We start from the raw sequence: 23,182 nt of genomic DNA, 5'->3' as shown, positions 1-23,182 counted from the left end.
AAAAAGTAATGGATAGAATAATCACCAAGAAGATCATTGACAGTTGCAGCTCTAGTTACATCTTCAAGGAAAACAGCATTTTCCTACATTCATTCATTTGAACTTACCTCTTTCGGTGACACGTGTTGGTCATTAATGTCACCATCATTGCCACTGCTGTCCCCGCCAACATCATCTTTAACAACTGCAAGGAGAAAAAACAGGTAATCAAAAACAAAACAAAACAAAAACGTGTGTGTGCGTTTGTGTGCACATGTGTGTACGGCACAAGAAGCACCACTGGACAGAATGGAAGAACGTTTAGCTCTTTTCCACTACAATAACTACAGTAAGTGAACCGTACAGTGCTGTGAAACGTATTTCACAGGTTGTGGATTTGTTTCAGGGAACCCCAAACACAGAGATTATACTTTCAATGTATTTTCTAAAATAGCTCAAATAGCCGATCTTGGTGTGCACTTGTTGACCGGCTGTTTCCATGACATAAGTACCGCCCCTTCACGGGTGGTTGGTCCAACTTGGTTGTGGTTATTATAATAGAAACGTATGCAAAGAAAACCATCACAGAACTTCACAGGTTCTGGAAGGTTTCAGGTTCTGGGTTAAGTACCCTATAATATAATGGGAAAGAGCCAAGTGGATTAGTTTGCACAGCATGCTGTTCCATGAAGCCAGGCCACTGTGAGTAGCTTGTCCATGCAGTTGAGCGTGTGGTTAATGAGCGTGCCATGAAGGTGTGTGATTAGGCAATGAACACCAGTTACGGTTCTGCTCATTCTAGTCTCAGTGGGTTCTGTATTCTGCATTAGTTGGGATGGTGAAAGCCTGCATATGGCATCTACTTTTCAAAACGAGGGTACAATATGAAAAAGAAAAAGGGGTTTGCTAAACAAAAGAAAAAAAGGCCCTGGATGACATCTACACAAGAATGCTACAAATGTAATTTGATGTCACATGGGCGGACCACATCAGAGAATGTAATTTGATGTCACATGGGCGGACCACATCAGAGAATGTAATTTGATGTCACATGGGCGGACCACATCAGAAACGTGGACCTGATGTTAGACAGGAGGGTGTGAAGGGCAGCGATCCAGGAGTCCTGAGTTTTAGTGTTGGCTAGTCTGCACTCTGCACCCTCGCATTATCTTAGCATGTGTTTATACCTCCTCCATCACCATGTGGATGGGCACAAGGCAATATAACGTGTGCCATAACGTTATGGAAACTATCTGACCATTCAATTTCGTACACTTTGAACAAACAAACACAAACAAGAATGCTGTCCGAACTTGGCTTCCTTCTTTTGGGCAAGTCATTAGACAAAGTTTGTCAAAAATCTGATTTTGCCCACAATGTGTCGCATCACATACTGTACGTCCAAGACCATATAAAGGCCTTATGTGGTTAAGGGTCAGAACTTGTGGCCTTCTAAGAAAAACGGTACCAGTATGGGTTTTGGACATACAAGGTTTCAACCCGACTGCGGCAATACAGTATATATGTTTCAATGCTCGGGTTCAGGGGGGGGCATGCATTCGCCTACAGTATAATGATCATGATATGATGGAGAGTCCTCTGACATGGTGAACATGCTGCTTTTCAGACAGACATTCCTACCCAGCAGTGCCTGGCAGCCTCTGGGGCTGTCTACACTCCTCCATGGCTCTAGAACGGCCATCCTATTGCTTCCAGAGCCTCTCACGAAAGAGGGAACATAAAACAGGTCTACAAAGGAGATGATAACATTCTGTTACAAGCACGGTTCGTTTGGTGGCGGACACAAGTGCATTCCGATTATATGCCGCTATTATTGCTATAGTGTGTTTGTTCAATAACAGGTGGTCTACACTCTACTCTAACCGTCTCTCCAGCTATGTAGTAAAAAGAAGATGCATTTTCAGGTCAGCATACAATCAGGTCAGAGAACAGGATATATATATATTGAAGTGACACAATTCTGGACCAGCTCAGTGGCCTTGTGATTGGAGTATTCGCACTGAGACTGGGAGGTCGGGATTCGATCCCCAGCTGGATCATACCAAAAACTATGAAAATGGGACCCAACCAACCCTTGATACTTGGAACTCAGCATCAAGGGTTGGATTGGGGTTAAATCCTTGTGATATACTAACAACATGTCCAGGGGATGTACTTGTAGCTGCCTCAAGCTATAGATAGGCTCCTGGCCTATGAGCATGGCTTACTTTACTTAAAGAACTGGAGCTGGAGAGATGTAGAGACCCCTGTTAATGAACAGACACTACATATTCTGATATAAGCTCTATATTCTGATTGAAATCATCGCTATTGAGAAAAACTATAAATATCACTTGCAGCACCGTTAACAATACAATTATTATATTATTATTATTTTAATTTAATAAGGCCATAATGTTTCTGCTGCATGAAATGGAGGCTGAAGCTATAATGTTGGTCATTAGTTATTTTGTTGGATAAAACAAAGAGGATTTACCTTCTTTATTTTCCTCTTGAACAACAGACATGGGAGATTTGGCAACAGAGCTCTTCTCCGCTTCATGCCGTGTCTTCTGGGGACTTTCAGAGCGGGACTGAAAATGAAAAAGATCACGTAAACTCACGTGTAAACTGTAAAGAACAACAATGTGAATAACAATGTGTGTGATCTTATAAAGACAGGTCATAAATAAATGCCACTGTGCCTCAGAGTCCCATGAGTCGTCCTCTTCCTCTCCCTTCTCAAGACCCAACTCTGACAGGAAATCTGTGGACGACACGTTATGGAGGACTGATTCAAATGTTGGTCAAAGACATATCTGTGGAGCATTTGGTAGTTTGCCAATTATTAGTTAATTAATAATAATAATAATAACTATACAACAGGTCGTTTCGAGGAAGCAATCTGATCTGGTTGCTTCAAACGAGCATGATGGAACACCTAATCAAAACACAGAAATCAGCTGCTCTGTTCTCCCAGAGCGCAGCCGACTGGGTTGCTAGGCTAGCGAGTTTCTTGGGACATTTGTGGTCGTAGTGGCTACATGTGTCATTAACAAATTCAGATTTTCTTTTAGCGAATATCTTAGTTTTAAGGGTAACCGTTGTATAATTGCAATATTACATGAGAGGGTGTGCTTTACCGTCATTAATGCACTTCTGTGCTGCCTTTTGGAGTTCCTGCAGCATCGTAGGTGTGCATTAATGACAGTAAAGCACACCCTCTCATGAAATATTGCTTATTACATAATTAATAGAGTGGTCAATACACTGACATTTTCTGTGGACCTTTATTTCATAGTTTATCATAGTTCTCTAGTTTTTGCATTTTAAAATGGCCCATTATGGGGTAAGCCACATAATTGTATTTCATGTTTCACTCCTTACCCCTTTGCTTGTCTTTGCCGATTTCATTCTCTGGCACTGGTGTGCTGGTAACGGGCGAGTCTCCATCCTCCTCTTCAGAACGCGCCTTGTCCACTTCATCGTCTCCCTCTTCTTCCTCATCTCTGTAGTTACCTTCCCCCTCCTCCTCCTCCTCCTCCTCGTCATCTTCTGTGGAATCTTCTTTCTGTACAATGAAAAGATGCATTTCATCCACAATGAAGTGGTACTGTATACCAAATGCTGTTGCCACTTACACACATGTACAAACACACAGTGCCATTTACCACGACTGTTGACTTTACAGAGGCCAAATACCTACAATGCTACATCTGCAGGAGCCACCTACACTACATATCTATACACTAGCTGCCACCTACACAACTTGGTTTACCTGTTTCTCTGCCTCTTTGGTGTTTCTGAACTCTGTCCTTCCCTTGTCCCTGTCCTCTAGCTCAACAGGTGAATCCACGTGAACTTGGTCTATGTCGGTGTGGGGTAACTCCTCAGAGGATCCATCACATTTGGCCTGCTTCACAGCCTCTGTATCGAGCCCGCCTGAGACCATGTCGTCTTTACTGCTTAATGAAACAAAGGCAGTTAATCTAGGCTCGTCCTCACGCGCAGACTCATGCCCTTCATCCTCTTCACCCAGGCATCCATCGGGGGTGTTGTCGGAATCCTCTCCTGCGTCGGGCACTTTGACCATGCCACTGACAAAATCGTACCGCAGCTTTTGGTCCTGGCTGTCAGAATCCTCTGTCCTTTCCTTATCACTTGCGAGACCCTTTTCATTCTGCATGTCATCCTCTGACAAATCTTCATCCCCACAGATAACAGACACTGGAACATGGTCATCCTCTCCTTCCTTATCATCATTTTCAGGTTCAGAGATATCAGAGTCAGCTTCCTTTTGCTCTTTTTTCTCGTGTAACAGAGAAACACCAGTAGATGTATGTCCATGTGCTGAACTTTCTGCCTGGTGGCGAGAGGTTTCATTTTGCGCAGGCTCTTTGTCGTCGTCGTCGTCATCATCATCCCAACTGTTGTCATCTTCTTTCTCTTCTTCTGATTTTCCTTCCTTATTTGCAGGTTTATCAATTGATCCATTACTTCCTACCTTACCGTTGGCGTTTTCACCCTCAGCTTCTTGTGCTGGGGAGACATCTTTGTCATCTTCCCAAGAGTCATCGGAAAGTTGCTGTTCTTCGGACAGCTTTTGATCTTCTGCTGAAGCTATCAACATATCACCTTTGATAGTGAAGGCCCCATCTTTTGGGTTGCTGTCACTTGAAGAAGAATCCCATTGTGTTTCGGATTCAACCACCTTCTGTTTTGGTGGGGATCCATAACTAGACTGAAGGAGCCGCGGTGAGGAGGAAGACATCGGTGTATCGAGTTTTGGATCTGGTTCTGGCGATATGCATTTTGAATGGGGAGGGACTGTTGGGCCTGGCAGCTCCTCTGATCCTTGAGCACCCTGTTCAAACGCGTCCTTGTTTCTGTCACTCTTTTCTGTTGTTGAGACGCGGTTGTCATCGTCACTTTCGTCTAATGATGAGCCCCATGATGATCTGCGTTTCCCTGCTTTAGAAATATTGTCATTTAATCCCTCGTCGTCGTCTTTAGGTGTTAAAGAACCGTCTGAAACGTCCTCCCTCTCTCCCCCGGCTATCATGCGGCTTCTCCTGGCGAGTACTGTGGAGCGACCAGAAGCAACCTTTTGATCAACTTCAACATCATCATCACTGTCATTCCATATCGTATCACCATGTCCTGGTTCATCACTCCCGGAATCAATGCCACGATCATCACCTTCTGGAAGATCGCCATCGCCTTCTTTATCTAAATCTCCTTCGTGAACCTTTCCAAGGCTGTCATCCTCATCGGAAAACTTGGCTTCTACCCTGATGGCTGACACAATGAAGCCATCCTCTAGGTCTAGTGTCATCGGCAAACCTATACTTGAGATTCCTGCTGTGGTGACGGTTTTGTTAGTCGTGCCCTCTGCGCTCATTGCGTTCTTCTGTGCCTCTACGTCCTCGGCCGTACCCACGAGAGCAGCACCAGCTGCTGTGCAGTCAGACATGTCAGTAGGTTCATCTGTGCCGCCACCGCTAACCTTGACGGTTCCAGCACAGGGGGGCTCTTGTATATGCCTTCCAGTGTTCTTCTCTGGGACAGAGACAGCAGCATTGTCACCCTCCTCTTCCTCACTGTCTTGCTCTTCATCATCATCTTCCTCATCCTCGCCTTCACCATCTTCGTCGTCATCATCATCATCTTCGTCATCTTCGTCATCCTCTTCATCATCATCATCATCATCATCATCCTCCTCCTCCTCCTCCTCCTCATCCTCCTCCTCCTCCTCCTCATCCTCATCAGAGTTTTCTGCTTCTGGGCTCCCCTCAGGCGAGTCTGATCTCGTTCTGCTAGTTGAAGGCTGCTGTGAGGTGTCATTGTTACCTTCTGGCTCAGTTCCACCGGGGGCATTGAGGTGCAGGAATAGAAGGAGAGGGAGAAAACACGGAACATGTCACAGACCTTTAAACTGACAACGTTTTATTAACATGATTATTTTACCTTTCTGGAGCTCTGGAGAAGGGTGTGAGTCATCCGGGGAGGTTTATTGGAAAAGGGAGCAGGAGGGGGAGCTAATGGGTTGTGAGGAGCTTGGCTGGCTGGTAAAGCCTTAGGGAAGGACGGGGTTCTCTGGAGGACTCTGTGCTGGCTCTCGGGCGCAGACACGACACCGCTTGAGGATCTGTCGGGTTGTGTGGTAGCTACAGGAAAGGTAGGGCAAGAGGTTACTACGACCAAAACAACAGTGGTGGACTAAGTTGGATCTTTTTTTTTTTTAAGTATATGACTTTCACTCTGCTACACTTCAAAATAGAAATGATTTACTTTTGACTCCACTACATTTCCAAGGGATTCTTGGGACCCGAACTTATACTAAAATTAACCACTTAACCCAGTTAGGTGGGGGGGATTCTTAAAAAAATGGCTTCTAAATCCTGACGGTTTTCTGAAATTCCTGTTTCTATATCAGTGGTGCTCAATATTTCATGTCAAGAACCCCAAAAATTATATGTATTTGGACACCGACCCCCATCTGAAAATATGTCGTTCCAGGGACGCCCCAGAAGCAAAGATGAGTTAAAAACGTTCACTCTGAAAGAATATAATATTCAAAGATTTGCGGTATTTTTCAACAGCTTTAAAGCATAACATAATGCTTAAAACACCAAAAGGAGTCCCCGCCCAAAATGGGTTAAAGGGGAATACCACTCATTTTCAACATTTTACTACTGTATGTCATTAATATACCTTAGAGCTGTTGTGTGGAAATAATTACAATTCCCCATTCTGTGTTTCCTAGAACTGGAGGTCTGAACAAAATCATTAACATTGTGAAGTACATCTTGATGACATCATCAAGAGCTCCACACAACAGCTCTAAGGTATATTAATGACATAGTAAAATGTTGAAAATGAGTGGAATTCCCAAATATAGTGGAAGCTCACAAGTCACACCTGCTATTTTCAGTATTTTTGAATTGTACTACATTTTAATACAGCGACGCATTGATAAAGAAAAGGTACTGTAATTTGTACTTTTGAATACTTAAGTATACTTTGTCCACCACTGTCAGACAACCTCAATCTATTAAGGGGGGAGGGAAGGGGGGGACTATTACCAGCATTTTCTCCCTTCTTAGAAGCAATCAGTTTCTTCAAGTTCACTTTCTGTGGTTTCTGAAAAGACAAGGAAGGAAGAATGTGACGAAATGATGTGTGCATGATGATCTGAATCAATCCTTTCAGTAACAAATAAATGTTTTGTTTAATCTTATATGTGAACAATCACCTCTGGTGTTAAATCTAATTCATCATCGTCTTCTGATGATGCCCAATCATCCACGGCACTTTTTGAAGCCCTGAACAGGGAAGAACGATTTGAGAAGGGAAATTGATTCATGACAACTAACGTACCGCCAAGAAAGATGTATAGGCCTACTCACCGACTTGCCGACTCAGATTGTGAATTGTCCTCAGTATCTGCAACACAGTACAGTCAAATATTGTGCTTAACGATATTAGCAGTGCACAAAAATTAAAATGTGCTTCAAACTCTTAAAATGCTACTAAAAATACTAGAATCACTTAATCATTATTTCAGTGGGGCGATAGTCCCTCCTATGCCCAGCTTTCCGGGTTTGTGTAAACACAAACATTGGCTTGTGATTGGCTGATCACCCCATAGCGACGATTTGATTGGCTGAGCAAAGTACATATTGAAGATAAAAGTGAGGGCAGAAAAGTTAAGACGCCAAAAGTGAATGGCCGGAATGACTTTTGTGATGTATGATGATAAGAGCGCCCCTCACTTCCCACAAGTGTGATTTTTGTATACAATTTGTGGAAATGTTTTAATGTTTTAGTTTGACATTTTAATGTCTACTCAGGCGTTTCTGAGCTCCCCAGACAGCTAAGTTGCTTCAGTGTTTAGATATTTGGTATTATTTTTCAGACACGCCCCCTTCCTATAAAAACCCATTGTAACTTCAAACTCTATTTTAACCACTCATTTAAAACACCCATCCTTGGTTCTGGTGAATGATTTTTGTCCTAACAAACATTAAATGCCATTGACAATGAATGGAGAATTTACATCATATGTAGACAACAAACATTAAATGCCATTGACAATGAATGGAGAATTTATGTCATATATGTGTCTGAGCAAATTGGTATTTTTGTCCTACACAAAGAAAACAATGAAGCAATAGATGATAAGAGCACCCCTCACTTCACACGGGTGTGATTTTTCAATTACTTTTTCATTCATTTCTTTTGTAATTTTGGGGGGAAATGAAAAAAATTATACACAATAAATATTGTCATTAAATTAATGAAAAAATGGGCCCCTCACATATTAGGAATAGGATGAGTGGAGTTTGAAATTACAATGGGTTCGTAGGAAGGGGGCGGGGAGGCTAAATATCAAATACCTAAAAATACTGAATCAAGCTTAAAAACTGGGATGCTCACAAGAGACAACGTTAAAAGGACCCCAAACACCCCAAAAAAGAAACAAGTTAACTACAAAAGCAGTTCCTGCAGAAACTGCATGGGCTCGCTGAAAACCCGCAATGTATATGATGTACAATAGAAAATTCCCTGATCCAGTGATGATGGATGGTGACTTATTCACTGCCGCCCCAGAAAGCGGCAGAGGTTTGAATGCAAAATAAAAAATGTAAAAAGAATGCCAAAAAAGTGGCTGTAGAGAACTAGTGTGTGCTCGCTGGAGTGAGCCCACAATCAAAAAGTGCAAGCTTTATATCTATCTCATATATATATATATATATATATATATACATATATATATACATACATACATACACATGCAGTGTGTGTGTGTGTGTGTGTGTGTGTTTTTAGGGGTGCCAGCCCTCCTATGCCCAGCTGTGTGTGTCTGTGTGTACCATGGAAATGATTTGATTGGCTGAGCACTGAATGAGATGTGTGATGATGTACAGTATGATGGTAAGAGTGCCCCTCACTTCACACAATACAAGTGTGATTTATTTTTTTACTTTTCACCCATGCCCAAAATAGGGGTCGGGTATTGATCGATTGCTTCATAGATCGATTGTTTTTTAATAACGTTTTTTATTTTATTTTTTATTTTTTAACACGCCCTCTGCTGTTTGCATCACGATTTTACTTAATCGATTTACGATAAATCGTTACATGCAATGTTTGATTAGCTGTTGCACCCCAAGGTAGTTTTCCTATACCGTCTTTGTCAGTGGCTGGTCCTCCCAGAGAGAAGGCTGCTTCACTTCCACGCAGAGGACTTCTGCTGGGAAGCTGATGAGACGGGGAGAGAATGAGGTTCTGCTTGGTGCCATGCTCAATGATGAGGAGTGAACACCTGAGACAGAGAGACAAATTGAACACTAAAATAACTGTCTGAGACTCTGAGCGTCCCCCCAGCAGCACAGCATTGTTCAAACTTTCCTCTGCCAAAAAAAAAAAAAAGACCATTGACCGGGTCTGGCACTATATCAATTCGAAAAAGCCCAATCGATAATCAACTCTTCTGGTGGGGTTGTCCAAATACCTGGTTGAGGACTGGACTGCCATGGTAATATTTGGAATTTAAACCTCTCTGAATATAAAAATTGTATCGGTTTGGCGTCTTATGGGGGACGGCAGGGACTGTGGGTGCCTGGGTGGTACAACCACGTACGACCACACCACTGCAGGCTCAGAGATTGGGGTTAGGGATGACCATGTTTGGGGGCATCAAGTTCCCCATCTGATGATGTTGGTACTCAGGAATGGAAGTTATGGCACTCTTTGCCTAATTGCATATCAAACTGGGGGTCCTTTAAATGAAAAGTTGAGAATCACTACCTCCAGCTGAAGTCGGTACTCAGGAAGTGAGTGGTGGTTATGTTGTACGATTTTATTTTAGCACACGAGGAGTCAACCCAGTCCTGTGTAGATGTGACGTCTTCGGCCTAGGGCCCTGCTGTGGCTTAGATGTGCCATTCTCCGGGAGGCTGTAGACTGTGATAGAGATACCAGTGTGTTGGAAAACGTCCTTCAATACCTCACTGACGTTATCCCATTTCAGTTTATCAAGGCCACAACCGATCCGCGGCATCGACACATCGGTTACGCCGTTCTCCATACAGTGTGACCTCATGTCCAATAGGCTCTGTCGGAGGCTTTCGTAGGTGGGTTTGTCATGGGCCCTTTCCTTTGTGATCAGATAGTAGACGAACCGCCCACCTCTCTTCAGCACGGCACACTGTCCCGGGACCTTGCCCTGTGCCTTCAGCTCGTCCACGCCGCCAAACTTGTTCTTGAAGGGCAACGCAATGCCTTTCCCCATGCGGCAGTCTTCGCTGATGCAGTGGGCCAAAGACTCGTCCTCGGGACAGGAGAAAAGATCCCCACTCACAAGATTCGGGCTCCAGCCGGCAGACTTGGTTAGTGTACTTGACATGACGGCTTTTGGTGGCGACGAATCGTAGAGTAGAGCAATTTGAAGTTTGAAGACTGTCTGCAAAACGTACACAATCAACGTAACTGGCACCTAATACACTGAAGTGGTTGTGATGATACCAGCGGAATAGGGTTTACTAATATAGGCAAGACTGACATAGAGCTCCATATTTGGGCGTGACTGACATCACAGTGATGATGCAATAGTCGACCCGCACACAGAGCAAATAGCAGTGACCTCCGGATGCCAAGGAAGCTTCCACCAGCTTACAAGTGTAACTATCAGAGCAGAGACTGAAAGGCCAACCTGTAGTCCTAACAGTCCTTAGTCCATTTCATATTGTGACACTTTTAGTCTTGCGTTGCCAGACTCAAGACTAAAAGACTCTTGCAATTTTCAAATGCTTCCGTCATACAGTCTGGAGCAACGGAGGCTCTATCATGAGTAAGTGATAAAGTGGAAGTGGAGACTCCTCCCCACTTCCATTTAATCTTTACAGTCACACAAATTTATCCTAATATAAATCGAAATCATCTAACATATATAGCTTGCAGCTTAGCAGAATATGAAATAAAAAAATTAAATGCACCGATATTTTAAAATATATTTTTGTGAACAGAAATGTCAGCTTCCTCACTCATATTTCTGGAGGTGTAGTTCCAGACTCTATATAGCATTCAGAGATTGTGGAATAGTTGCTGGCTACGCAAGACTATGACACTTTAAAATATTTTTTTTGGGGCCAGAGCTAAAACGTGAGACGTGTGAGTGTGTGGAGTGCACAAGTTAGAAGCCGGATTGATGCAAAAATTTAAAAAAGAGCTTACGCATGGTGCTGATTCCTCACTGCATGGCTGTCAGCGGTGCAGCCACTGGCGTCCTGCAGTGTAATGTCGGCGCCAAACTGCAGGAGCAGTCGCACCATGCACGTATGTCCGTTTCCAGCAGCCAGCATCAATGGTGTCCTTTAGGCAGAGTGACAATGACAGTGGTATTACACAGTGTCAGTACCAGTGTTGATTTTGTCGACTAAAACTAAGACGAAAAATGTTCGTCGACTTTTTTCACTGACGAAGATTAAATGGAAACTAAATGAAAACTAAAGCTAAGACTAAATATATTGACAATTTCGTCAACAGCTAAAAACTAGACTAAAATGCTAGGAAGGGTACTAGTGGACAAGAGATCCAGTACAAGTCATTTTACACTTGGTTGCATGCTGAAAATAGCAGATCTACAAGCTCACAACATGTTGCGCTGCGACGCGTTGTGAGCTTGTAGATATGCTATTACGACGGCATCAAGGCCTGCCAAAATACATTTTAGTCGAACAAAATCAACTGTAGATTTAGTCGACTAAAATGTGACAACTAAGTGAAAACTATTCAAGAGACTGAATTGAACATGGTGGACCCTCTTGTAAACAAGTGTAATGCTTAATTGGGTCGTCCACTCACAGTTAACAGCCTTTGTATTGAGTTTGTGCTTGAAATGTACTGTAATTCTGCAAACTGTTAATAAATATTTCAATCAATCAATCAAAAACTAAAACTAAAATCTAAATTTCCTGACAAAAACAACACTGGTCAGTACCCAGCCATTTCAGCAGAAGATATCAATTGAGGATTCATTGTGGTACAAATAACTGTGATTGATGATTGAATTGTATATTTGGTTTTGAACATAAATAAAAACATTTCTGTTGCACAGGGCAGATATGACAAATGAATCTTTACAAGAAATATACAAAGAAATGACTGGTGCAATTGAACAAAATCAATAATGTACCATGGCCAAAACGGGCCATATTTAATTATTATATATTTTCAAAAGCGGCAAAAAAGAAAAAAAAAGAAAAAAGGCACATCAATTTACGATGCTTTAAAATCGTCTAGTTACACTATTTGTCCAGATTACGTCATGCAGATGAATGGAAACGATTCTGAAGATGGTATGTCAAATAACTGACAGGCATGGAAACCTCATTATGTCCAAAACTGTTACTTTTCAGAATTCAAATTCGAAAATAGCAAAAGTAGCAGATCTTCAAGCTCACTTCTTGCTGCGTTTCGAGCTTGCAGATCTGCTATTGATACTTCTGTGTGACGCTGTAGTTAGTGTAGTATTATCAAGTGGGGCTTGATTTACAAAAGAATAAATAACAAAAAGTTAAAATATAGATAGGATGCTTCTGAAACGTAATGCATGTTGACCAGCAAGTGACCTTTGATCCTGGTCCTTAACGTTGATGTCGGCACCATCCTTGAGGAGAAACTCGGCCATCTCCACGTGACTCTTACGAATTGCCGTGGTCAGGGGGCTGACACCCTCCTGAAAGCAAATCACAGGGATTAAAGCTAAAACAAATCTCACAACTAAAATGTCCCAATCCGTGATTTGTGAAACAATGTGAAAGGAGGACCCTCATCAAATCAGCGCTGTATGTATGCTTTTATGAAATATCCGAGACAATTAATTAATGGGTAGGGTAAGCGATTTTGTTTGGTAAAATAACTGTTAAATAGCTCTATATTCTGATGCCACTCATTGTTAGAGTGTTTGTTCGGTAACATAGGTCTACATGTCTCTCCAGCTCTTTATTAAATAAAATAATGCCTTTTCAGGTGGGAATACCAATTCTATCCAGGATAGAGAAATCAGACAGGATACAGATTAAACAAGTGAAGTTGGAATTGGAAATGATACAACAAAAAATGAAGCTGATAAATGGATACTCTCTCCTGACATTTTACCACCTACCTGAAATGTATTTTCTGTTTAATAAAGAGCTGGAGGTAAAGATATGGAGAGACTCCTGTTACTGAACAAACAGTCTAGAACAATGATGATTAAAAAAAAATGTTTTAACCAAAAAATATATACTAGCTTTAGGGTATGGAAGATGCTTCTGAACATTCTATTGCTAGTTTTACCAATTCAAATACTCACATGAAGTCTGAAAAAAACATTGGAAAACGTTTAATATATTTTAAAACTGTTTTAACAACACAAATCTTGTACTGGGGTGAGGGGGGGAGGGGTTACTTTCAGATGGGGGTCTGCGGCCAAAATCATATTAATTTGGAAAAACAATTGAGAACCATTGGTCTGATGCCTAGAACAACGTGGTGTGCCAGTCGGCCCCACATGCAGACAGGGAGAGTCACCTTGTTCTGGGCGTCAACGGCAGCCCTGTGCTCCAGCAGCAGTGCAGCAGAGGAGATGGAAGGGATGGCTGCAGCCATGTGCAGGGCTGTGTCCCCGTTGGTGTCCGCCAGGTTGGGATCTGCATGGTTCTCCAACAGGATGCTGACACAGCGTTCATGCTGGCACTGCACCGCCTGCCATGGTGGACACGGAGTACACACTTAATTACCACTTCATCACTTTTCAACCTACAGTATATTCACATAATTGGTCCTCACTAATGATCATGATAAAATACCACTATTTATTGTTTGTTTCTGAACTGCCCAAAGCCCTCCACTGAGACACTAGATTTTATTTTATTTTTTGTTTTGCTATTTTATCATGATCATTAGTGAGGGCCAATTATATGAAGATACGTTGAAAAGTGGTGAAGTGGTCCTTTAATTACCACTTGAGGCCCAGCATTCATATTCTGGGGGAGAACATTAGCTAAAACTGTGGTTTTCAATCCTTTTCATATCAAGGTCCATTATTTATTCAGCATTTGAGCCACAGACCACCATTTGATGACATTTAGCCTCTCGGACTTAGGCTAAACGTAAGAATATTTTGTTGTCGTTGGAAAGATATTGTATACAGTCCCATGCTGCTTTGATGTGGTGGTACCATTAGGAGAGCTAACAAGCAAACATTGAACAAAATAACAATTCTTCTACCTTCTCTAATTTTGTAGATTTCTTATAAATTAAGTAATGCAGATTTTTAACAATACTTTTAACTCTTGAGAGCGTAAAATGAAACGGTAAGGGTTAATTTGGTTTCATTTTACACTCTCGAGAAAGAGAAAAAGATCTAATAAGGGCCCACATGGTTACCAACTTTCCATCATTTAGCTGGGGACCACCTGGAACCTCGTCAAGGACAACTGGTGGTCCCCAGACCACTGGTTGAGAACCACCGAGTTAAAACATAGCAGATCTACAAGCTCATAGCATGCCGCAACACGACCAAAACAATTGTGGTACTTTGTTTTTTTTCTTGTTTACTTTGAAGTTCTATGTTCTGGGTTCCACGATCTCAGGGTTAGTAGTACTACTTCCTGAGCAAGGCCCAAATGTGGTTCTGAGAACCTTATCTGAAACCGAGCCATAGTAAACAAATGCATGACATCCCATGAAATACATTAGATGGCACATCAAGGCTGGCTCACATAGTTCTTAAAGTGGAAAAGATCCATGCGATTACCTTCATCAAGGCGGATCTGTTTTGACTGTCACATAGGTTAAGCTTGGCTTTGCCCTCAACCAGGAAGTGAACCACCTCCACATGGCCATTGGCACAGGCAATATGAAGAGCTGTCCTGTAACAGAGAAAAGGGTGGTGATGTTTTACATGCAAACCTTCACACACTGAGCCGAGGTATCACTGTTCAAAACAAGGAACTGATTAAAAGGTGTACAAGTGATATTTTTGGTTAAAAGAACACATGTTTTGTTAAAAGGGTAATGCTCTATATTAATACTGTGTAGCAATGATAGATTTCATTGCTACAGAGACCAGGATAATAGCGGTTGTGATGCTTGGAGAGGGGCCAAAACATGTTTTTTTGTTGTTGTTTGTCTGGTGGTTGTATAACAGGGCAACAGTGTATTCATAACGTGTAGTAGTGAGCATACAAAGTTGTACACAGATCTGTGCAGTTAGGTGTAAACATTTAAGTTGCATTTCTTCAACTCATTAATCAGGTTGTGTTCCAGTTCTAATTTTGTCTGTAACAATAAAGCACAACCTTGAACCTGAAAATGTATTTTGTTTACTAAAGTGCTGGAGAGACAGGAAGACCCCTGTTATTAAACAGGGGTCTGTATGTTTATGGTTTGTACCTTTAAATATGTTACAAACCATAGAATACAGTACACATTGTAAAACATGATTTATACAAACTATGGACTTAAAAAACTGATTGGTTAATCTATAAAAAGCCAAATTTAGCCTGGAAATAATTCTATTTCTATTGTAACAGGTATTAATGTGCACTGGGATACATTTTATTTATGTCATTACTGTAGGTCTTAGAAATATTGTTGCTTGGGGTTGTCTCAAACACTAATAAAGAGCACCTGAATTTGTTCATTTTTACATTTAATTAATAGCAACAGGTGCCTCGCTATCGATTCTCATTAGCGAGAAATTTGTGTAAATGAGCTTAGGCACTCCACTTACAACTCCCAATTCACTTACTACTGGTCAGAGGTAACTAGATCCAACTTTGAAACATAAGAAGAAACAAAATAATGTCATGTAGGCTTTTAAGTGTCAAGTTAATTTGACCCAGTGTCTAAACTCCAACAAGTCTGATAAGATAACATTTATCACACCTGCTATTCTGGTTATTTTGGTTCAAGCATACCTGTACTTATTATAGCTGGGAAAATGGATGAGCAGAGGGAGAATCAATAGGGATTAATCATTAATGTAAATTAAACCATGGCAGGTTGATTTAGAGTAGACCCTCATGCAAAGCTTGTATATTTCTGAAAGATTTTGACAAATTAAAAAAAAAGGGAAAAAAAAGAAAATAATAATAATAATAATAATAATATATTTACTTTTGTATATTTTTAAGCCAGTGACTAGACCTTTCACCAAACTTCTCCCCCCACATCTCCGCCACCCAATGTTAGAAAAGGATTAAAGGAACCCTTGTTTGAATAAATAGACAAACAAATGAATAAACACGAACAGTGTGGTACTATACGAGTTGCTTTGTGATATGGTTTGTTGAACTCGAACCCGACCCCAAGACTCCATTTGGAAATCACTGACCGTAACCATGACAAATACACACCTGCTATCAAAAATATAAACACTTCAGCAGCAGCTTTTCACCAGTGTTATTATTACTTAGTATTAGTATTAATCTTAATTAATCTTGTTATTAATGCTGCTAATTATCTTCTGTACAAAGGCTAGATTACATTGACTCCAATGATATGTGGCCATGGCTTGTCAAACCAGATGCCAGCTTAGCAAAGGTTTGTAAGCTGGCATTGGACGACGGCTTAGCGAAAGATCATTTTGTACTCCTACTCAAGTAACAATTTGAATGAAACAGTGTATTTGCTTGAAACAGTGTATTTCTTTCTATATTGTTGCATTTACTTAAAGTTGTACTATGTAGTGTTTTGTTTTGTTTTGTGATTACAATATGATTTTGTCAAATCTGTATGGTAGTGTAGGCCTATATGTTAATGTTAATACAATATAACTTGTATAATTGGGATGGTTGTATTCTGTCTCCCTGCTCTTCTATTGGTACATTTTGATCCTGTCAGCTGTTGACAAGTGGTGCCTGAAGGGCAAGATTGCATGTCTCCCCTGAGAAGAAAGGCAGGCATGCTCTAGTAGCTCAGTGGTTCAAATTTCAGCACCGGAAGAAGACCTGGGTTCAAATCTAGAGTAGAACAGGAAAGTCACATAGTGGAGCTTAGCTTTAAGTGAAAAACAGCGGCATACTTCTTCCACCACTCGGATGGGAGTCCCGCTGCTCACCTGTTCTCCTTGTCTGGCTGGTTGACATCATTCTTCTTGACAAGCTGCTTGATCTTGGACACATCACCCACTGAGGCAGCTTTGTGAACTTTGCCCAGGTCCTTCTCTTTCAGCTCATAGCCATGTGCAGACTGCACACTCCCACTGTCTGGTGGCGTTGAGGGGGAAGGGTTAGAATAGTTTAGAATAGTAAAACTGGCCAAAAATAGCAAAACATAGACTTGACAAAACTCAACTGAAATAAAAATCTAACTAAAAACAAAACTAAAAACATTAACTAATTGAAATGTGTTGTTTGCAAAACTAACACATGTTTATTTTAGTCCTTAGTCCTAAGATGTCCTTTGTTTTAGTCTTTAGACAGTATTTCATACATAAGACTAGCATTTCAATCTTCCAATATTGTTCTTCAAAAACAGTGGATCTACAAGCTCACAACATGTTGTGGGCTTGAATTCAAAGATGAAAACAGAAGAAAAACAAACATGCACAACTATAATAACCTTGGTTGAGTGAGGAGGAAGAAGAGGAGAACTTGTTCTTCTTGGTGAAGCTGAATATCTTTTTCATGGTCTACGGCTATACGGCTGACAGCTACACAGCCACATCGCCTTGCTTCGCCCCGGTCACCACCTTCCACTGGGGTGGAGGATCACCACAGGCATCTCTCTATAGTCTCTCCCATCTCTAAAAATAAAGGCGTGCAAAGCTGATTAGCCACTCGATAACACCCAGCATTTTGAGAGCATGCTGCTTTGACATCAAATGGGATATATTATCGGTGCTGTGATCATTTGTTAAAATAAGTGTTCAATAGTTCTATATTCTGATGCTATAGTGTTTGTTCAGTAACAGGGAATCTCTCCAGTTCTTTAGTGAACAGAAAAATCTATTTTCAGGTCGGGATACCACTTTCATCAAATCAGGAGAGAGAGAACTCATACATGTTACAGGGGGGGGGGGGGGTGAAATTGGAGTGATAACACAAAGGAATAAGCAGACAAGATCAAAACTTGAGCACTATACAATTGAATGGGTACTTTCTCCTGAATGGATAATTGGATAAAATCATTTAAAAAAAAATCTGTTTACTAAACTAAAGAGCTGGAGAGACAGGCAGAGCAGACCCATGTTACTGAGCAATAATTGCTATAACATATAATTTCTCTATAACAATATAGAGCCTATTCTATTTTTCATTTTTTAAATAAATAAAAAAAATCACACTTGTGTGAAGTGAGCGGTGCCTTTCATCACAATGATGATGTCAACCGCATGATGTCTCTGTGCTCAAACGGACAGACAGACAGACATAAACACAAAGCTGTGCATAGGAGCGGCTGCACCGCTCAAAAACTCTTTGTTTTAGCCAACGACTACATATCACTTTACACTACTTTTGAAATTCACCCACATCGCTAGTATAGTCCCATCTGTCAGCACATGTACAGAGCCAACTCAAGTCTGTTTTACTATAGACTAGAGAGCAAAATTCAACTGTGGTATTTCATACGATGTTTAGTGCAGAGAAAAAAGAGCCAACCAAGTACAGAGCCAAAGGTCAAGACCAACAGCTATGTAGTATTGAGGGGTTAAATAATAATACCCCTCAATACTGTCATTAATAAAAACAGATCATGTGAAAACAAACAAGTAAACATTAATTTAGTTACACAAAAACTGATGATAGTGCTGTCATCAAGTCTATGAAGCCATCTATGAAAAAGTTGAATATGCAAACACAATTTTAGGCTGCTGTGGGGGTGTCTGCTTCATCTTTCAGGAAAGGGGTTCTTGGCCTGAAACATTGAAGCTAGATCTTAAACTCTCTAGGTCTAGAGGGGTTTAAGTGGACAATCGTACCTGTGTCTCTGGCTATAGCTTGTCCTGCTAATGACAACGTTACGCACAGGGGTGCTACGTGTACACACAGTCACACAGCGACCGACGACCGACCACGCTTAAAAAATACTACCATTTAGAGTAGACTTACAGCACACAGACAACACACCGTTTTGGATCATTGTGTGGTTACGACATTTGACCAACCTGTGCAGAGCTCAGACTGAGGGCGGACAGCTGACACATAGCCTAAGACAGCGACAGACACTTACAACACAACCGGCTATAAGCTAGTCCCTGTAAAAACCAACGGGTTTACCACGTTTCCATGGTAACGGACTGACTGGCACAGATGCTTCACGTATCTTCCGGCAAGTTCCGGCCGGGGACCGTTATTTATCCATATAATTTCCGATATTAACTCACTGACTGACCGGCTGACTTTTATGGTTTAAATAGACTTTCCATGTAAAAGTGCACGTTTGATATAGCAAATTATATTTACATTTTGCTGATATACACTATAGCCTAAGCTATAGGCTAGACCATATTACACTGTTTCTGTTTTCTAAGTAAAATAAAAAAGAATAGTAATGTTGTCAGTCCTTAAATCGCATTAGCCTATTATTGCTGTCATTCCTATCTGGGCATACAGAGGCTAGAGCAGACCAGTGCCACCCACGTCGTCACTTCACAAAACCATACAAACCGCCACATTTGAAATGAATTCGGTAACATTGTAACACCCCTCCGCGAAGAATGGTGTCGCTTGCCTAAAATATCTGATCTATAAGCTAACAGCGCGTTGCACCGCGGAGCGTTGTTATTATTTTGTAAAATAATATAATAAAACGTTTTTAATCTGACTGTTCCTGCTTGGTCAGCTTCAAGTAGCAATGGTGTTAGATCAGTGATAATTTAAGGCGTTGAGTGGTAACCGATTACCAGCTGGGTAAGGGTATAACTACTAAACACCGTAACACCCGTTCATGTAAATCCACATTCTTTCAAGATAAACTCGTATATGAATCATGTTAAACTGAAGAGACGTACACAAACCTGTTGATGCCGTGTTGGTTGTTAAGCAGAGCAGCGGATACAAGAAAACTTGCTGGTCAGTTGACAGTATGAACCAATCAGGATTCGTGTGGATGCAAAGTTTCGTTCGTTTAGCCAATCAGCAGGACAGCTTGAGGATGAGATATAGTTTGGTTTACCAGCCAAGGATTTGTTTGCGTTGGCTAAACGTTACCACATGATGGCGACATCTCTCTTCTCGGTAGGATGGGGTCTGTAATGTGATTTACAATGTGATCACAATCATTCCTATTTCCTCCAGTACATAGTTTGCCATATAGCTAAGCGCTGTATTATTTAGTGGTGGAAAGTAATAAAGTAGGCCTACATTTACTAGCTTGAGTACTGTAAAGTAGCCTGGCTAAATGTTTTTGTCTCAAATGTTTTTGCCCTCAAACTTTGCACACACACACACACACACACACACACACACACACACACACACACCATGTTTATATTACTCCTAAACATTTTGCTAAACATCACACACATTCCTATCCTCCTGGTGGAGACCTGTGCCCAGAAGGGCACTTTTTCTAGTTTAAATCTGATTCTGGCATCTCTTTGATATTCTTGAGATTTAACTCAAAAAGCTACATCAGGAGATTGTATCTTTCTTTGTCTGATCTATCTCTTTCTCTTTAAAGATTAGGTGGCAAATAGAATGTCAAGAATGCTTTTCACCACTGTGTTGTTGGAAATACTATATAGAGATAGAATATTTTAACATTCGCCTTTGAAATCAAACACAACTATACATAGACAAATATTACCACAACAAGAAAGATTTACTTTCGTATTTGATAATCACAAATACTGTCAAATTATGCTAAAATGTACACCATAATATTAAGCTGTTTGTTGGGGAATCTGGGTAGTGAAACTACATTAATCTAAGATCTAAGAATCTACCATTTGTGTTCAATGTGTAAACCTTCACCAGAAGACGCTTAAGTACAATTTAATGCCACACACATTATCATATTAGGCCATAAATAGCTGATGAATTAAATGTTTCAGGCATGGCTGAGGTACAAGATACTAACCACTGACAGATGTGTAGGTTCTTGCCAGTTTATACATAACTTTATGAACACACATATGCCATCTATGTTGCAGTGGTAAAGTACCTGCATGCCCACCTCCGCAGAGTCTAGTAGTTTGAATCCACCGTGGTGCATCTCTCTTGCAGAGTGTCTAAAACAAACACAATTGTCTATGTTTGGGCAGGGAAGCCGGGCGGGGAGGGTGATGTTTGTCACTGCACTTACTCCTACAGGCTGAGGCGTCGCCTGTCAGAGGGGAATGTTGAACGGGAGGGGTAGCTACGTTTTCTCAGTGGGGGCACCTCACTGGCAGGTATAAGCCAGTTGTATTCAACTGCAGTGGGAGCCTGGGAGGAATTAATTAGCATAACGACTAAAATTCTACTCTAAATGTATTTTAATATACATTCATAATAATAATAATAATGATGATGATATCTCTCAGCGGTAACAAGACAACTCACCCCTAAAGCCACTTTTGGTGAGTTGTCCAGACAACTCACCCCTAAACGTGAAGACATCTCACCCCTGCTTTTTTAGGGGTGAGATGTCTTCACTTTCCGGGGTGAGATGTCTTCACTTTTGGCCACTTTCGGGGTGAGATGTCTTCACGTTTAGGGGTGAGTTGTCAGGACAACTCACCGGGGTGAGATGTCTCGTATTCTTTGAGCTATACTTTACTGAATATTTCACAAGAATATAACACAAGAGTCAAATGTACGGTCAAATGTAATGTAGTTTATTTAAATATAGAAACATTGTAAACAAAGTTCAAACAGCAGTTTGTACAAAAAATATAAAAAAAAGGTAAACATCAAAAGTTTAGAAAAACATCAGTTTGTACAAAAAAATATAGAAAAAAGTTAAGTATAGAAAAAATGTAAACTAAAAAATATAGTAAAAAGTTGTCATAAAAAATAAAAAAAACATCAGTTTGCTACAAAAACACTAAAAAGTTTAGGTAAACATCAAAAGTTTAGAAAAACATCAGTTTGTACAAAAAAATATAGAAAAAAGTTAAGTATAGAAAAAATTTAAACTAAAAAATATAGTAAAAAGTTGTCATAAAAAAAAAACATCAGTTTGCTACAAAAACACTAAAGTTGTCATATCTACAAAAAGAAAGAAAAAAGTTGTGCTGTGTGTAGGGGAGTGTGCTGTCCCATTTTGGTCAAAAGTTGTGCACTAAAAAGTTGTCATATCTACAAAAAGAAAGAAAAAAGTTGTGCTGTGTGCAGTGTGCTGTCCCATTTTGGTCAAAAGTTGTGCAGTGCAGTGTGCTCATCTCCACACTGGGGCATTCACTTCAGAAGCGAGAGTTAGCATGTCCATGATGGTCAGATCGTTCCTTTCCAAGTCCTTCCACAACTGGGCCAGATTGCCCTGTGTAGCCTTGGTCTGCTTTCGCTTGTAGCGGCGTAGCTTGTTCTCTGACACCATACGCAGCTGGAAGTCGATCAAGGTAGCTTCCTTGTGCAGCAAATCAACGAGCAAATAAATCGGCAAGTTTGCTCGCTGTGCTTTCCGATTTAAAAAATAGCATACCTACAAGCTCGTAGCGCGCCACTCGCTATGAGCTTGTAGATCTGCTATTTTTCAATAGCTTAAAGTATAACATAATGCTTAGTTAAAACACCAAAAGGGGTTCCCATCCAGAATGGGTTTAACTGTTACACCCCTCTAACAATGCTTAAAAAAATGTGTACAATCTATCAATTATGCAAGAATGTAAACATGAGATAGTCAGACTGCAGCACTGAAGCAAATTGATATAGCACAGAGGCCATTAAAACCCACTTCTGTCTCATTCTGTCTCCTAAAACTCAGACTTTCTGCAGCATCTAACTAAATAAAGCTGTCTTCTTCTCTGCTCTCAATGTCAGAATGACTTATAGAGTTACAATGTGTAACTTTGTGTATGTGGAAAAAAACCTCTCGATCACTCTCTACTTACTAGAACTATGCTTGTTATGGTTAGACCGAATAAATTGAGTTTGTTTAGCTATCCAGTGTGCAATCATTAATATATGTGTTCCTGTCGGGCGCCCGCTGGCCTAGCGGTCCAGGCGCATGCCACACATAATATGGCTCTGGCCTGACTGCGTGTCACGGGTTCGAGTCCCGT

General features: G+C 40.9%; 2 protein-coding genes across 4 annotated transcripts in view; both read right to left on the bottom strand.

Moving 5' to 3' along the window:
• The window catches only part of ankrd26 (ankyrin repeat domain containing 26), a 54,099-nt gene extending 34,006 nt beyond the window's left edge, over positions 1 to 20,093 (bottom strand). For 2 of the 3 annotated variants that reach the window (XM_079501985.1, XM_079501987.1), the window contains exons 1-16: positions 19,994 to 20,093; positions 17,596 to 17,779; positions 17,093 to 17,240; positions 14,786 to 14,900; positions 13,558 to 13,731; positions 12,615 to 12,721; positions 11,218 to 11,355; positions 9,171 to 9,307; positions 7,389 to 7,425; positions 7,235 to 7,304; positions 7,065 to 7,122; positions 5,947 to 6,146; positions 3,367 to 3,550; positions 2,685 to 2,746; positions 2,477 to 2,573; positions 108 to 184 (exon numbers count right to left, since the gene is read on the bottom strand). In XM_079501985.1, the coding sequence (XP_079358111.1) occupies positions 108 to 184; positions 2,477 to 2,573; positions 2,685 to 2,746; positions 3,367 to 3,550; positions 5,947 to 6,146; positions 7,065 to 7,122; positions 7,235 to 7,304; positions 7,389 to 7,425; positions 9,171 to 9,307; positions 11,218 to 11,355; positions 12,615 to 12,721; positions 13,558 to 13,731; positions 14,786 to 14,900; positions 17,093 to 17,240; positions 17,596 to 17,662 (1,671 nt within the window). In that variant the 5' untranslated portion in view covers positions 17,663 to 17,779; positions 19,994 to 20,093. Of the gene's footprint in view, positions 1 to 107; positions 185 to 2,476; positions 2,574 to 2,684; positions 2,747 to 3,366; positions 3,551 to 5,946; positions 6,147 to 7,064; positions 7,123 to 7,234; positions 7,305 to 7,388; positions 7,426 to 9,170; positions 9,308 to 11,217; positions 11,356 to 12,614; positions 12,722 to 13,557; positions 13,732 to 14,785; positions 14,901 to 17,092; positions 17,241 to 17,595; positions 17,780 to 19,987 lie in introns of all 3 variants that reach the window. The other variant, XM_079501986.1, reaches the window with a different exon arrangement.
• Positions 9,845 to 10,390, bottom strand: LOC306923197 (ADP-ribose glycohydrolase OARD1-like; the record flags this gene model as incomplete). The annotated part of the gene is made up of 1 exon (XM_079501224.1): positions 9,845 to 10,390. One exon carries the CDS (start codon positions 10,388 to 10,390, stop codon positions 9,845 to 9,847), a length of 546 nt encoding a protein of 181 aa, XP_079357350.1.
• Positions 20,094 to 23,182: the final 3,089 nt, after the last annotated feature.

This window comes from Electrona antarctica, assembly GCF_951216825.1.
Source record: "Electrona antarctica genome assembly, chromosome: 5".
NCBI lineage: Eukaryota > Metazoa > Chordata > Actinopteri > Myctophiformes > Myctophidae > Electrona > Electrona antarctica.
This window is presented reverse-complemented; position numbering and strand designations above follow the sequence as displayed.